Genomic DNA, 14,555 nt, shown 5'->3' with positions numbered 1-14,555 from the left:
CTGGGCAAATGTATGGTGCGGATTTCTGCAGCTGTGTCAGGGATAACTGGGAAATCAAAATGCAACTTTTTAATCTGGTTTTAAATACCCCAGATACACAGGTCAATGGAATAGGTGGGGGGACGGGGGACGACAAAGAATTCAAAGACAGGCCAATCTGGCACTATTCATGGCACCAGGATAGCCAACTATGGAATACTGTATGCCATGGAATACTCTGAACTTCCTTCCTCTGCAAGGAAGCCACGAAGGCATACTTTTTGCTGATCGGTGTGATTCTAGTTCAGAAAGATCAAGATGGGAATATATGTCAGTCTGTCTGTAGCATTAGAAAACAGCAAGTGTCCAGTAGCACCTTGAAGACCAACAAAATTTGTGGCAGGGGATGAGCTTCTGTGAAGGAGTGAGCAGTGACTCTTTAAGGTGCTACTGGACTCTTGCTCTTTTCTCGGAAAGGATATTACTACTGGAAAGCATCAGACACACTGCGATCAGCTCTCTAGGAAAAGAGCTGAATTCACTGACTTCAGAGTATCTCGCTACACATTGTTCTTTTGATCTGGCATCTTTTGTAAAAGGAGAACACATACAAGATTCTGTCCTCACATTGTGCAAGAAGGTGTTTTCTAGCTGGAACATTTAAAATACCAAATTCTCCGGACATTTTCCATGTGGCTAGTATCAATCAGTTGTGGTGTAAATACAATTCATCCAGCAAAGCCCTGCTGTACAGCTGTATAACATGTACTTATGATGCAGCCTTACACCGAGCGAGTCCATCAATACTGTCTTATCCTGATGTTGGCAGCTCGGCAGGGTCTCAAGCAGGGGGAGGTTTTTCCTAACACTTGCTAACTGGTGACTCTTTCAGTGGAGATCAGAGAGTGAGCCTGGGACTTTCTGCATGCAAAGTTTATACCCCACCTCACCACAGAGCCACCCACAGTTCCTCCCCTTAGACATGTCCATAGCCTTCACCAGAAAAAAAAAATCCACTTTTTGGAATGAAAAGGAAACACTAATTATATAATGTGGCAAATTGTACCTGCTGCAAACGATTGAAATAGCCACCAAGGAGACAATAAAGACAACTCCTGCAGCTGCAGACCCAGCAATCAATGGCAGTTGCTCTCTCAGTTCTGACTTGTAGTCATCTGGAAAAGAACAAGAAATTTTTGTAATCTTCCTGCCTGCTTTTATTTATTTATTTATTCAATTTATACCCCGCCCTCCCTGCCAAAGCAGGCTCAGGGTGGCTTATAGGAGCTCCCACCACTAATTGTACTTCTCTACTATATATATATATCCTCCGGTATATATAATTCTATTTTGGTCATGGACTCCCCTGAACATTCCAACACGCTCCAAAATCAGTTCGCTCTCTGATCTGTCATTCAGAGGGTCTCCCTATCCACTGGCTGCTTTGCCTGAGTCCTGCCTCCAAAATTCTAAACAGTTTGCTGTTCCTCTCCCCCCACAGCCAATCAGAACACAGAGGTCATTTGCATATGTGGCCTGATTTGCCTTTGCCTCGGAACACAGAGGTCGTTTGCATATGCAACCTCACTGGCCTTTCCCTCTAACATTCTTAACAGTTTGCTGTTGATGTTCTGAGGTAAAATAAATTTCCCCTTAGTGTCTGTTGGGGGAAACCATGGTTGCAAATCTCCAGGTGAGGGCTAAAGATCACTCAGAATTACAACTGCTTTCCAGATGGCAGAGATCAGTTCCCCTGGAGAAAATGGTGGACTCTGTGTCCTTATATCCTGCTGAGATGGCCCCTGTATGACAGCCAATGTGACGTAGCAGTCAGGGCTTCAGAGCACGAAACTGATGTCCAGATGACCCAGATCAGTTCTCTTGGAGACAATGGCTGCTTTGGGCAGTAGATTCTATGGCATTATACCCTGCTGAGGTCCCTCCCCACCCAAAATCCTGCCCTCCCCAGGCTCTACCCCTCAAATCTACAGGTATTTCCCAACCCAGAGTTGGCAACCGTGTAATCAGCTATTCTGCATAACACCCCCCTCCCCCTCAAAAGATAAGTCAGAGGTGGAGAGAACCATATCTGTTACCATGAGGCTGTCCTCCCATTCTACCCACTTGGGGCAGCAAAATGACTTGAGACAGCCCTGCCTTATAGCTAAGCAGAAGGAAAGAAACATGGCTTGCCTCCCTCCATTTTCCGCTTCCCTCTGCCGCCCCACCAGCTACAGTCGGGACACTCATCTGGAGCTTCCTTCTAGATCTCGTTGTATTTTCCCCCACAATGGGCATTACTCCTAGTGTGTGTGTGTGTGTGTGTGTGTGTGTGTGTGTGCTAAATTTGCACTCCATTATTTCCCCCAGAAGCTCAAAATGGCATAGATTGGATTATCCATTTTTAATTTCTCATTGGTGAAGTAGGTTAAGTTGAGAAATGGTGATTCCCCCCCCCCAAATCACCCAGTGAGTTTCATGGTGCAGCAGGGATTTAAATCTAGGTTCCCTAGTCCAAAGGCAACACTCCATCATCTTACAGACAGTTTCTGTCATTTCTGGAAAGAACTTTGCAGTTACTTTACTTTATTATTATTATTATTACAGTCACTAGACCATTTTAGAAACTTTGCAGTTTAAGCCTCAGAAATACTTAACATCTGATGACAACCCCACATCATCAGTTCATCCCAGAGAGTCAGAGAACCCAGAGAAATGCTGGAGTCCTGCAGAAGTTAATGGGACTGAGGTCCACACTAGATGTTACGGGTGACACAAGTTGGGACGTGGGGGCATTTCCTGACTTGCTGTCACACCTAAAAACTGTATAGGGTTGGGGTACAATGCCACAGAGTCCACCCTCCAAAGCATCCATTTTCTTCAAGGGAATTGATCTCTGTAGTCTAGAGATGAGCCGTAATTCCAGGGGATCCCACAGGTCCCAACTGGAGGCTAGCATCTTACTCGTGTCACACGTAATGGTTAGTTTGACCCTGAACTATACAGAAGGAATAAAGCCTTATTTATTTATTGAGGACTTAAGCATGCCTAACATTTATTATTAATAACAACAACAATAACAGTAACATTTATATCCTGCCTTTCTGCACTTACAAGGGCCGCCAAAGCAGCTAACAACTTAAAACACAGAAAATAAAATAAAATTATAAAACCATTAAAATCAACTCTCCTTCCAAACACACCTCATTAAAATGATTTTTAAAAGAGTTCAAAAGTAGAGCTGAAATACATCTAGAACAGTTAAAATACATACAAAACATAAAACATGGGTTAGGAAGGAGGGATCACTGAGGGAATGCCAAAAGACACAAAAAAGTCTCCCACCCACAGTCAGACTGTGGCAACAGAAAGGGACAGACAAATCTCCTGTTATGTATTGGGATTGAATCATCCCTGATTTAATCACCCTAGAGACTGGCTGAGCTTGGAGCACAAGAACAATAGCCGACCAGGACTCTGGAATAAACCAATCAAGTAGAAATGTTTTGGAAATAGCCTATCACGGGGAGTGGGTATGTGTGGGATGGGGTGTTTTGCATGCATATAAGCAGGGCTCCAGCCCTGTTAGAGTTGTTTTAGAGTTAAGATGAAATCACAAATAAACGATGAGCTGATCACTATACATGTCTCGAACCCAGTATATTTCACCTCCCCAGGGAGAGAGTTCCAGAGCTTTGGTGCTATGATCTAGACAGCCTTCTGCTGGGTTGCCACCTGCCTAATCTCAGAAACTGGGGCACCCAAAGCAGAGTCGTTCGGGTATGTTGGTTCCAGACCACATAGGGCTTTGAAGGTCAAGACCAGCACTTGAATTGTGCCTGGAAACAAATGGGAAGCCAGTGTAAGTGGGCTGACTGGAGTGATATGGTCTGTACAGCCCACTCCAGTCAACATCCTGACTGCAGCATTGTACCAATTGAACTTTCTGAACATTTCCAAGGGCAACCCCATGTAGAGCGCATTGCAGTAATCTAATCTAGATGTAACCAGGGCATGCACCACAGTGACCAGATCTTTTCTGTACAGGAAAGGCCACAGCTGGCTAACCAGTCAAAGCTGGTGAAAGGCACTCCTGGCCACAGCTGCCACCTGCTTATCCAGCAGTAGGCCCGGGTCCAAGAACACCGCCAGACTATGGACCTGTTTCTTCAAGGGGGATGCAACCCCTTCCAGAATGAGTGACACCATAAATCCCAGGTCAGACCTTCCACTCACCAGTACCACTTCCATCATGTCAGGATTAAGCTTCAGTTTAATAGCCTGAAACCAGACTGGAAGGGATCTAAACAACTTGCCTCATCCAGAAGGCTTGGAGTTGTCCAGCCACACCCTGTTCAATAACCTTGCTCTAGAATGAAATATCTGAGACTATTCAATAGTTACTGAGATCTCCTAGGTCAAGGGTAGGCTTCCTTATAAGTGGATGTACCACAGCCTGTTTCTAGGCTGGAGTGACCACTCCTCCTCTTAAGGAACCATTAACTACTCCTTGAATCCAGTCAACCAGTGCTCCCACCAGTGTTCCCTCTAAGCTGAGTTAGTGTGAGTTGGCTCACAGTTTTTTAGCCTCCATCTCACACATTTTTGTCTTAGTTCAGGAAGGGTGGCTCCAGAGCAAACTAATTTATGCAGAAGCCAAATGGCTCGCTCACAACTTTAATGCCAGTAGCTCACAAAGTAGAATTTTTGCTCACAAAACTCCACAGCTTAGAGGGAACATTGGCTCCCACCCCCTGTGGAAAATTTAAGTAACCAGGAAGAAGAAGAAGAAGAGGAGGAGGAGACTGGATTTATACCCCACCCTTCACTCGAAGTCTAGGAGTGGCTTACAATGACCTTCCCTTCTTCTCCCCACAACAGACACCCTGTGAAGTAGGTGGAGATGAGAGAGCTCTGAGAGAACTGATCTTGAAAGAACAGCTCTGAGAGAACTGTGACTGAACCAGGCATCAACAGCAGCACCGACCACATCAACAAGGAAATAACCTAGAGCCATCAGAAAGCCATTCAGATCCATCTGGCTCTGGGGGCAGATAATCTTAATAGCCCCCCCACCTCTGGGGGCCTGTAGGATATTCAGAGAGGTAACTGAATAAAGCCTGCCCCCACCTCCTGCCTCTGATATTTCAAGGAAGTCTCCCATCCAAGTAGTTACCAGAGCTAACCCTGCTTAGCTTTTGAGATCTGACAAGATCGGGTCTGTCTGGGCACCCTCTGGTTTCCTTGATAAGCTGTTCAGATATAGGACCCTCTGTCTTTGTATATGTACAGTTTCTGTGACAATGCATCTGTTGACAGCATTAGATAAAAATAATAATTTTATTAACATTCTGAGACTCTGCCAGTAATGGCCAACAGTGACACATAGCACACGCACCACAGGCTTAAAATAAATGCATACAGATAGAACTATCTCACACCTATTTTTAATTTTCTTGTTCCCTTTTTGCAGCTAATTGTTGGTAATCTGCTTTATCTCCTCCTTGATGCTTAAATCCTGAGAAAATTCTCATCTAACAATCAATTATTATTTAATAATGCACAGTATCCATTCTTGTTAGATTTCAATTAGCTGCTTGTGTCTGACAGAGTTTTTCTCCTGGTCTTGTAATTGTAAGTATTAGAAAAATTCATTTTTTGAAAATACCCATCTATTCAGTCATACAGTGCTTGTGCATGCATGCTTCCCATTTCTTTATTCAATTATAAAACTTTGACATTAGATGAGGAATGTATTGAAAAAAATCGTCTTTGTAAGGCCTTCACATAGTCTCCTGGTTAAAGTGTTCCATGGAAGAAGCCTCTCAGAAAGAAGAGAAGAAGAGATTGGATTTAGACTCCACCCTTTACCACCCAAAGGTGTCTCAGAGTGGCTTACAAACTCCTTTCCCTTCCCCTCCTCACAACAGACACCCTGTGAGGTAGGTGGGGCTGAGAGAGCTCTTGACAGAAACTGCTCTTTTTCAAGAACAGCTCTTATCAGAGCTACGGCTTGCCCAAGGCCATCCAGACAGGTACAAGTGGAAGAGTGGGGAATCAAACCCAGTTCTCCCAGATTAGAGTCCGCGCACTTAACCACTACACCAAACTGGCTCTCAGAAAGGGGGGGGGGAGATATCAAACCAAAACTAGTGTAGGAAATTAATACAGATTATTTTTATACTGTATTTACCTGAAAGGAAGATGACCCTGAATGTAAGATGGTCCCCATAATAAAATGTTATACACAAAACATTTTTTATTACAGTACACACTTGGATGCATATGTAAGATGAATTTCTTTTTCTTGATGGCACATCTGGAGGAAAAACCTATTCCTTTTAGGTAAGTTTAGTAATAATTGAACTGGTGTCTATTAAATATCGTGAATTTGGGAGGGCCAATTAACAGCCACTCACATAGCCCCTTTGGTGGACTTGTTTCAGATTTGGGTTGCTCTGATTTTGGTCAGCGCAGTTTGAACAACTTTACAGTGACTGGTTGCATAAATAGGGCTGTACATGGCTTACACACACAGGCTGTATGCCAGTGGTAGGCTGGACATACATCTGCAAGGGCAGGAATATCAGGCACAGTCCAGCTCCCTTCCTGATGCAAGTTGCCCATATACAATTACCTCATGTTTGTGGGCCTAGAGTCAGGCATGGTTTGAAAGAAGTCTAGAAAGATAATATTTTCTTAAGAATGTGGCAAACTCTGACCACCCTCTGCCTATCCCCCCCTCCCCATAGTAGGCTCAAGATTCCTGTGTCAGCCTGTTCGTTTGCGTGTCTGGCTTCTTAGTGTTTCTGCGTGCAATCAAGCCCTGCACCATGTTTCAAGCAAGATATGCAGTTAACTCTAGATCAGTGCCCTCATAAGATCACAGGAATTAAAGAAAATCGTAGGTGAGATTGCAATCATGAACAATAATGTTCTTAAATATAAACTAATTAGTAGCAATGACAGGGCCCTGGATTTTCACATGTAGTGCGTTTATTTATCTATTTATAATTTGGATTTATGAATCACCCAATCCCTGAGTATTCAAAGCTCTGAGCAATAAACAACAATAGAAATACAAACCATAATAAAAACACATATAATGAAACACTTGTTAAACCCATTTTTCAAATGGCGCTAGTACATTGGATTTCAGACTATGTCATCACCTTGCAGGAGAGGTAGGGAGAAAGCACAGAAGGGGGGGGGGGGGGAATGCCAGCCAAGATGGTGCCCATCACTTTCTTCAACCAAAAGCCTGGAGGAACATCTCTTCCTTGCAGGCCCTGCAGAACTTCATGAGGTCCCACAGGGCACGGATGTTATTTGGCAGAGAGTTCCACCAGGTGGGAGCCAGGGCTGAGAAAGCCCTGGCTCTGGTCAAGAACAGCTGGATGTCTTTCATGCCAGGGATCACCAATAAGATCTTCTCAGCAGAGTGTATGGGGGACACACCAGAGGAGGTGATCCCGAAGATACATGGGTCCCAGGCTGCCCAAGGCTTTAAAAGTCAAGACCAAAACCTTGAATCTGACCCAGTACTCCACTGGGAGCCAGTGTAGCTGATGCAGCACAGGTTGTATGCAGGGATCATTTAATAGAAAAAGAGCTGCAGGAGCTCATTAGCATATCCTAATAGGCTGTTAGCCTAATACCTCATTAGCATATACCACACCCCCTGACATCACCGGAAGTGATGTCAGAAGGGGAAGCAAAAAGGGGGGGAGGCATCTTCAAAAGCCTCTCCTTCCCTTCCCCAGGTGGGCTGGAGGGGGGAAGCGAAGAGAGAAGGTGTTTAAAGTTTAAACCCCTTCTCTCTAGAGTTGTGCTGCAGCGGCGGTGCGATCTTTCCATTATATTCTATGGGGCCATAGAATACAATGGAAAACTCATGCCGCAGTGGCGGCACGACTCTAGAGAGAAGGAGCTTGGGCGCAGGGCTTGCTTCCACCACCATCTGTGCTCACTCCTGGGCTGCCGGAGCAGTGCTCGGGTGCTCCGGCCCCAAATGACCCCTGGTTGTATGTGTGCTGCCTGTGACATTCCCATCAGGACTTGCACTGCCGAATTCTGGATCAGCTGGAGTTTCAGGATCAGTAGGCCAGTGTAAAGCAAGTGACACTAATCCAATCTGGAGGTGACCATTGCATGGATTACTGTGGCTAGGTTGAAGCGAGACAGGAAAAGGTCCAGTTTCCACGATTGGCGCAGGTGGAAAAATGCCAGCTTGGCAACGTTCATGATCTGGGCCTCCATAGATAAGGAGGTATCCAAGACCACACCCAAGCTCCTGATGGTTTATGCCAGTAACAATGGCACACTGTCAAGAGTGGGCAGTTGGTGCCCCGGTCCTGAATCTCCTCCCCCTCCCCACCACAGAACCTCCATCTTAACTAGATTCAGTCTCAGCTGGCTCTTTCTTAGCCATCCCACCATGGCCACTAGACCCTCAGCCAGGTTATGTGGGGCAGTATCTGGAAAGCCACCCATTAACAGATATAGCTGAGGTGATACTCCAGCCCGAAACTCCATGCCAGCTAGGTGAGGGGGCACATTGGAGAGAGGACTGCCCCCTGAGGGACCCCATATGTTAGCTGACACCCTCTCCCCTAGCGCTAACCTATGAGGTAAGCCACTTTAAGGATACCCCATGAACTCCTACATCGGCAAGGCAGTGGGTCAAAAGATTGTGGTCGACCACGTTGAACACTGCAGTGAGATCAAATAACAACAGCAGTGCTAACCCGCCTAGATCCAGCTGTCTGCAGAGATCCATAAGGGTGACCAGCACCATCTCCAACCCATGGCCAGAGTGAAAACTGAACTGGAATGGGTCCAGTGCCGATGTGTCATCCAGGAATCTCTGGAGCTGCTCGGCTACCACTCTCTCAATTACCTTACCCAGAAATGACAGATGCAAGACTGGTTGGTCACTGGAGGGATCTGTAGGATCCAGTGATGGTTTTTTTCAAGAACAGTACCACCTCAGCCTCTTTCAATCCTTCTGGGTAGACTCCCAACTCCAGGGACAGATTGATTATGTCTACCAGCAGGCCCCATATCCTCTTACCACTGTCTTATACCAGCCATGAGGGACACATATCTAAGAGGCATGTGGTTGGCCTAACGGCATGCAAAATCCTGTCTACATTGGCACAGGAAAGCTGGCTGAAGTTATCAAATACTAAGTCCAAAGGTGGCCAAGGGGCTTCCAGTTCACATACTGTATCAACATTGGTGGGTAGGTCATGGCGGAGTGACAAGACTTTGCCTTTCTAAACTGTAGTTTAGTAGAAGTTGGGAATGGTTCACTACACTACACTTGAGTAAAAATTCTCTGTACCATTCAATAGCAGCTATTCTTCGAGTCTGGACTCAATGGATCACCATGCTGGCCCAGAGAGTCCATTGAGCCTCTATATCTCCTCAGTTTGCATGCAAACACTGAGCCTATTCATATGCAGAAAGCAAAACATTTTAAAAAGAATCACTTAGATGCTCAGGGAGAAAACAGAGATAGGAGATTTCAACCAGATTAGTCCTCCAGCTGGCAATTAATCAAACATCTCTGTAAATCACCTGGCTCTCGCCACGCTACCCCACTGGGAGGTGAGGGTTTGGAGAGACAAGTTGATTTAATCCAATTACTGCTTGGAGGTTTGAGGGAAAAGTGCAACCTCCTTCCTTCTCTCAATCAGCTTCCATCCCCCACTCTTCCATCTCTTTTTCTCACACACTCACCATCTGTCAGAGTTTGGAAGCACATTTTCCCACTGTATTTCCCATAGCCAGCCACCGTCCGAGCCCGCACCTGTACCACATACACCATCCCTGGCCTCAGCCCATCGATCCGTGCTGTGTTGGTCTGGCTCTTGGCCATGGAGGAGTTGTACTCACTGTGGTCCTTCAGGGAACAGCAAAGAAAGACAAAGTATTAATAAAAATGAAGGAAACAACATTGCTTCCATCACTACTCTGTGTTGGCAAGTCATTAAAGTTGCAGTGGCTATGCAGAACAATGATGCATTCCTTCCAGGGAGCATGCAAGTGAAGCTCTTTTCACAAGCTTCCTGTTTAGCTTGATGCATGAGATGGAGGAGCATGATGATTGGTAACTACACTGTTTCATTACCTAGTCAGTATTGCAAAGATTCCGTATCGGCAAAAGGGGAGGAAGGGCTGGTGCAGTTGGGGCTTTTATGCAGAATCAAAGAGCACCTCAACTATATTTTCACCTATTTGCAATTCTCCCTTCAGAACTTTTTCCCCGGTAACAAACATATGATGTAACCTTCCCATGTAATCAAAAAAAGAAGCTAGTCATGTTGATAGCCTCCGTTTCAAAAATAAACACGGATAAATGAACGCAAAGGGAAGCTTCTGGTCCCTAAACAATTAAAAATAAGATGCAGATAAATCAAAAGCTTCACTAAAAAGGAACACAGCAGCAAATGACTAGGCCTGCTGCTATATACCACATAAAAAAAAAATAACTGGATGAGCATTTTTGTTCTGGTGGTCTATAGGGGAGCAAAAGTTCTCCAAATAGCAAAGAAGAATAAAAACATTAATTCACCAAATATAGTGCCAGCCTTTGAGGAAAAGAATCATGTCACATTTGTTTGATTGTATCATTAAAGGTTGCCAACAGATGCCTGAGACACTTGTACAACCACATTCCGCATTACATTTGCAACAGCAGTGAATGTTTTGGCTGGGGGATGATACAGACTATTGCATCGTGAGTGTTCAGAAAATGTGATATCCCTGCAACCAAAGTGCCCCCTAGAGTGAAAATGTATACTGTCTACAGCAAAGGAGTAACACATGTACATTTACAGTACAATCCTAAACAGACTTACACTCTGCTAAGCCCACTGACTCTGATCAGGATTACACTGTTGGTATACAAAAAATATGACTGTATAGAAAGGCTTTTAGTTGCAGAATGATAAGTTCAGTATTCAGGGCATATGGATTCTGGCTGGCCTACTACCTTTCCTAAAGGGCAGCAGAAGCAAAACTGAGCACGAATTCACGTACACAAGTTTACCACTTGAGATCATACAATACAAAGTGAAGACATGCGTGTGTAAAACAGCCATCACAAATTAAATGCAGCAGACAGAGCTTTCATATCACCTAACATCCCAAGATGGTATTTTTCACAGGATGCAGTTCACACTTTGGGCTGTGAGTCATCAAGTGATGAGTTATTGAGATGATCAAATGCATGTGTGAATTGGCCCAGTGGCCTGCAAATACAGCCATCCCAATAGCACTCTCACATTCCTTATTTTTCATTCAGCCTACACTGCACTCTATATCAAGATACAATGATAAAAATAGGAGATAGGGGTCTGGGGTTATTTCAGTGCAAGAACTGAAATATTAATTGGGGGTATGCATGGGCATTTGTGTTCTAAATAGTTTATCATTTCATTAGCAAATGTTCTGTACCTCTCTTGAAAATGGTGCCATGAGCTGCCTACCAAAAAGCCCTTTAGACGATTTTGCTGCTTGGATTTGCTACTGAAAATGTAGGTTTTGACCCAAAAACTCAACGTCAACATTTAACATGTCATCAAATTGTCCTTTCATTCTCTGACCGTCACCTCAACTCTGCTATGATAAGGGAGGGGAACTATAAATAAAATTCCAGTTACAACAGCCCACTCCAATGTTCTGACACAATGAAGGCTGCATCGGGCATATGAGCCATCACGGTCTATTGTCTGCGTGACAACAAGGAAGCCTGAAGAAACAATGCAACTCTATCCAGTTTTTTGGCCTGCAGATTGTCATATACCATTTCTTACACTTCAATTTTCAGACAGTCATTTGACAGAGAGAAAATCGAAGGTAACTATCAGTTGCCCAAGGTTACTGTAGTACCAACTGCTTGAATTTAGGATTCCCTGACGTCTAAGTCCTACTGGGTAGACCAGCATCGCAATGAGTACCAACAAACCACAGACAACTGCAGTACTGGAGATCAAATCCTATGAGGAAAGGTCGAAGGACCTGGGTATGTTTCACCTGGAGATGAGAAAACTGAGAGGTGATATGATAACCATCTTCAAGTACCTAAAGGGCTGTCATGTAGAAGATAGTATGGAGTTTTTTCTGTTGCCCAGAACCAACGGGTTGAAATTAAATCAAAAGAGCTTTCGGCTAAATATTAGGAAGAACTTCCTAACAGTTGCAGCAGTTCCTCAGTGGAACAGGCTTCCTTGGGAGGTGGTGGGCTCTCCTTCTTTGGAGGTTTTCAGAGGCTAGATGGCCATCTGTTAGCAATGCTGATTCTGTGAACTTAGGCAGATCATGAGAGGGAGGGCAGGAAGGGTTGCATCAGTGCTTAGTTCTTGTGGCCCTTCTTACGTGCCCAGGGAAATGCTGATCACCACTTTGGGGTCAGGTAGCAATTTTTCTCCAGGCCAATTTGGCTGGAGATCCTGGAGGATTTTTGTCATCTTCTGGGCATGGAACAGAAACTGGGGAGTGGGGGGGGGGGTGATATTTCTGAATTTCCTGCATTGTGCAGGGGATTGGACTAGATGACCCTGGAGGTCCCTTCCAACTCTATGATTCTATGATTTCCCCATATGTATCCATTTTTAACACAAACCTTTCTGGCTACCATTAGCGTCTCTTGCTACAATACATGTATGTTGGTCTTCCCATAGTCCATATGCTCTGTATCCCCACAGCATTCAGATATATTGGAAACTAAGGATTAATACAAATATGACAATACAAAGAGGTACCTCCTGCTGGCCTCCCATATCTGCGTAGGCACATCTGCAGTGATAACCAATGCCAAGCATGGGCAACAAGTCTGTACAGTCACATTGCAATTGACACTTCCTTCTTGAAATTTGGCATTTGCTATCACTCACACTGTACCCCAGGGAGTCATGGGCAGAACTAGCTCTTAGCCTCAGCTACTGCAGTCTATGTTGGGTTCAATCTACCAGACTCTTACAAGATAATGAAACAGGGGGCATCTCTGGCTTTAGGAAGATATTACAGACACAGGAGAGTAGATCAGAGTGGACAAAGTGTTTGCTATATGTCACCAAAGCTACCTCTGTCTGCAGGCTGCCACTTCTAGGAAGCTATTGACTGCCAGAAACAATAACGCACAAATATGAGGAAATGAAACAAGTACACACAGCAGGCAAGCAGGAACCAATGGGGAGTCCCTGGCTTCAGTTAACTGTTATTTTCAACATTTTCTAAAACAACATGGCAGAAAGGTTCAGAGAAGTGTGGCACAGGAAGGCCCTCTCTGCCACAACTATATGAGCCACACAATCAAAAAGTAATGGGACTAAAGAGGACAGATAAAGTGGGGCTCTGGGTTCCCTGGCAGCAATAGTAGAATATAGTGACATGCATGGAGTTAAGCACCACTGAAGGCTGTTATTAATACATCTCCCAAGGGAATTCTGTTCCAGGCACCACCATATGGCTAGATGGTGCAGAACCCTGAATGAACCAGTCCACAGGAGAGAAAAGTATCTGAGGCTTTTATTTTGACAGAATGCACACTCAACAGGAAAAAATGCCTTGTAGGGTGAACAAGAAGAATCCTGTGGTGTGATAAATCTGTATGGCAATGTAATCTAGCTGAAATCAGAGAAAGTCAATAAAAAGAGTAACTAACTCCATTTTACCCACCTTAGTGTTCAAAGGAAGGCTACAAGTGTAATTGGTATAGATTTTGGGGGAAAAAAACATTTGGACTCTGCTAAGGAAGGTCCCTGGCTCAAATCTCATTGCAATCATTGGGTGCCTCCCCATTGACTTCAACCAGGTTTTGAATCAAGCCAGTACTAAACATTCCACAACACAATGGAAAACAGCAATGAGCTTCAGACTCCCAAGTCATGCTCCAGCCCAATTCCCTCAAATACATTCAGGCTTACGGTGGCTGGTCTTGAGCCCATAGTACTGCTAATCTCGGGGATGCAGATCCGGCTCACCTTCTCGTAGTAACGGATCTCATAGTCCAGGATGATGCCATTGGGCTGTTCCGGCTGAGGCCACGACAGTGTGATGCTCCTCATGGTGGCACTTACCTGGTGCATGATGGGAACTGTGGAGGGAGCTATGGAGAAAGGAGGGAACAGGAAGTGCAAGAAAAGTGAAAATTAACTCAGGAAGAAGGGGTAAGAATACGCTGGTTAAAATAAAACACTGGGATAGAAGTAGGGGGAAGAAGGGGGCAGTGAGGGTAAGGGAGGAGAATGAATATTACATAAAATAATACAACTCTACAAAACAGCTAACAGTATATCAACAAACAAGATGATTTATTTCCATACTACAACAATAAGACAATGCTCATACTTCCTTGTAAACTGGTGCCAAACCTACAACTGAAATTACCACAACACAGACTAGTAAGAAATTGGTAGACAGGACAAGGTGGTAGTTATTGTTAGAGCTCCTAAATGGACTTTGAGCAGCAATGTCTCCTACAGAAGTCCTGCTGAGTTGAACCAAAGTGGCACAAGAACATACTTTAACTTCCATTTGTTTCAGTAATAATTACACAGGATACATTC

At 44.5% G+C, this 14,555-nt stretch overlaps 1 protein-coding gene across 1 annotated transcript in view; it reads right to left on the bottom strand.

The window, feature by feature from the left end:
- EPHB1 (EPH receptor B1) overlaps positions 1-14,555 on the bottom strand; it is a 441,868-nt gene that overhangs the window by 42,651 nt on the left and 384,662 nt on the right. Inside the window, exons 6-8 of the mRNA XM_015407331.1 lie at positions 13,914-14,095; positions 9,724-9,886; positions 1,046-1,154 (exon numbers count right to left, since the gene is read on the bottom strand). Of these exons, the coding sequence (XP_015262817.1) occupies positions 1,046-1,154; positions 9,724-9,886; positions 13,914-14,095 (454 nt within the window). The remainder of the gene's footprint in view (positions 1-1,045; positions 1,155-9,723; positions 9,887-13,913; positions 14,096-14,555) is intronic.

The sequence above is a fragment of the Gekko japonicus genome, unplaced genomic scaffold, assembly GCF_001447785.1.
Source record: "Gekko japonicus isolate JY-2015 unplaced genomic scaffold, Gekko_japonicus_V1.1 scaffold235, whole genome shotgun sequence".
Taxonomy (NCBI): Eukaryota; Metazoa; Chordata; class Lepidosauria; order Squamata; family Gekkonidae; genus Gekko; species Gekko japonicus.
Note: the sequence above shows the minus strand (reverse complement) of the source record. Positions and strands in the feature narration are given on the sequence as shown.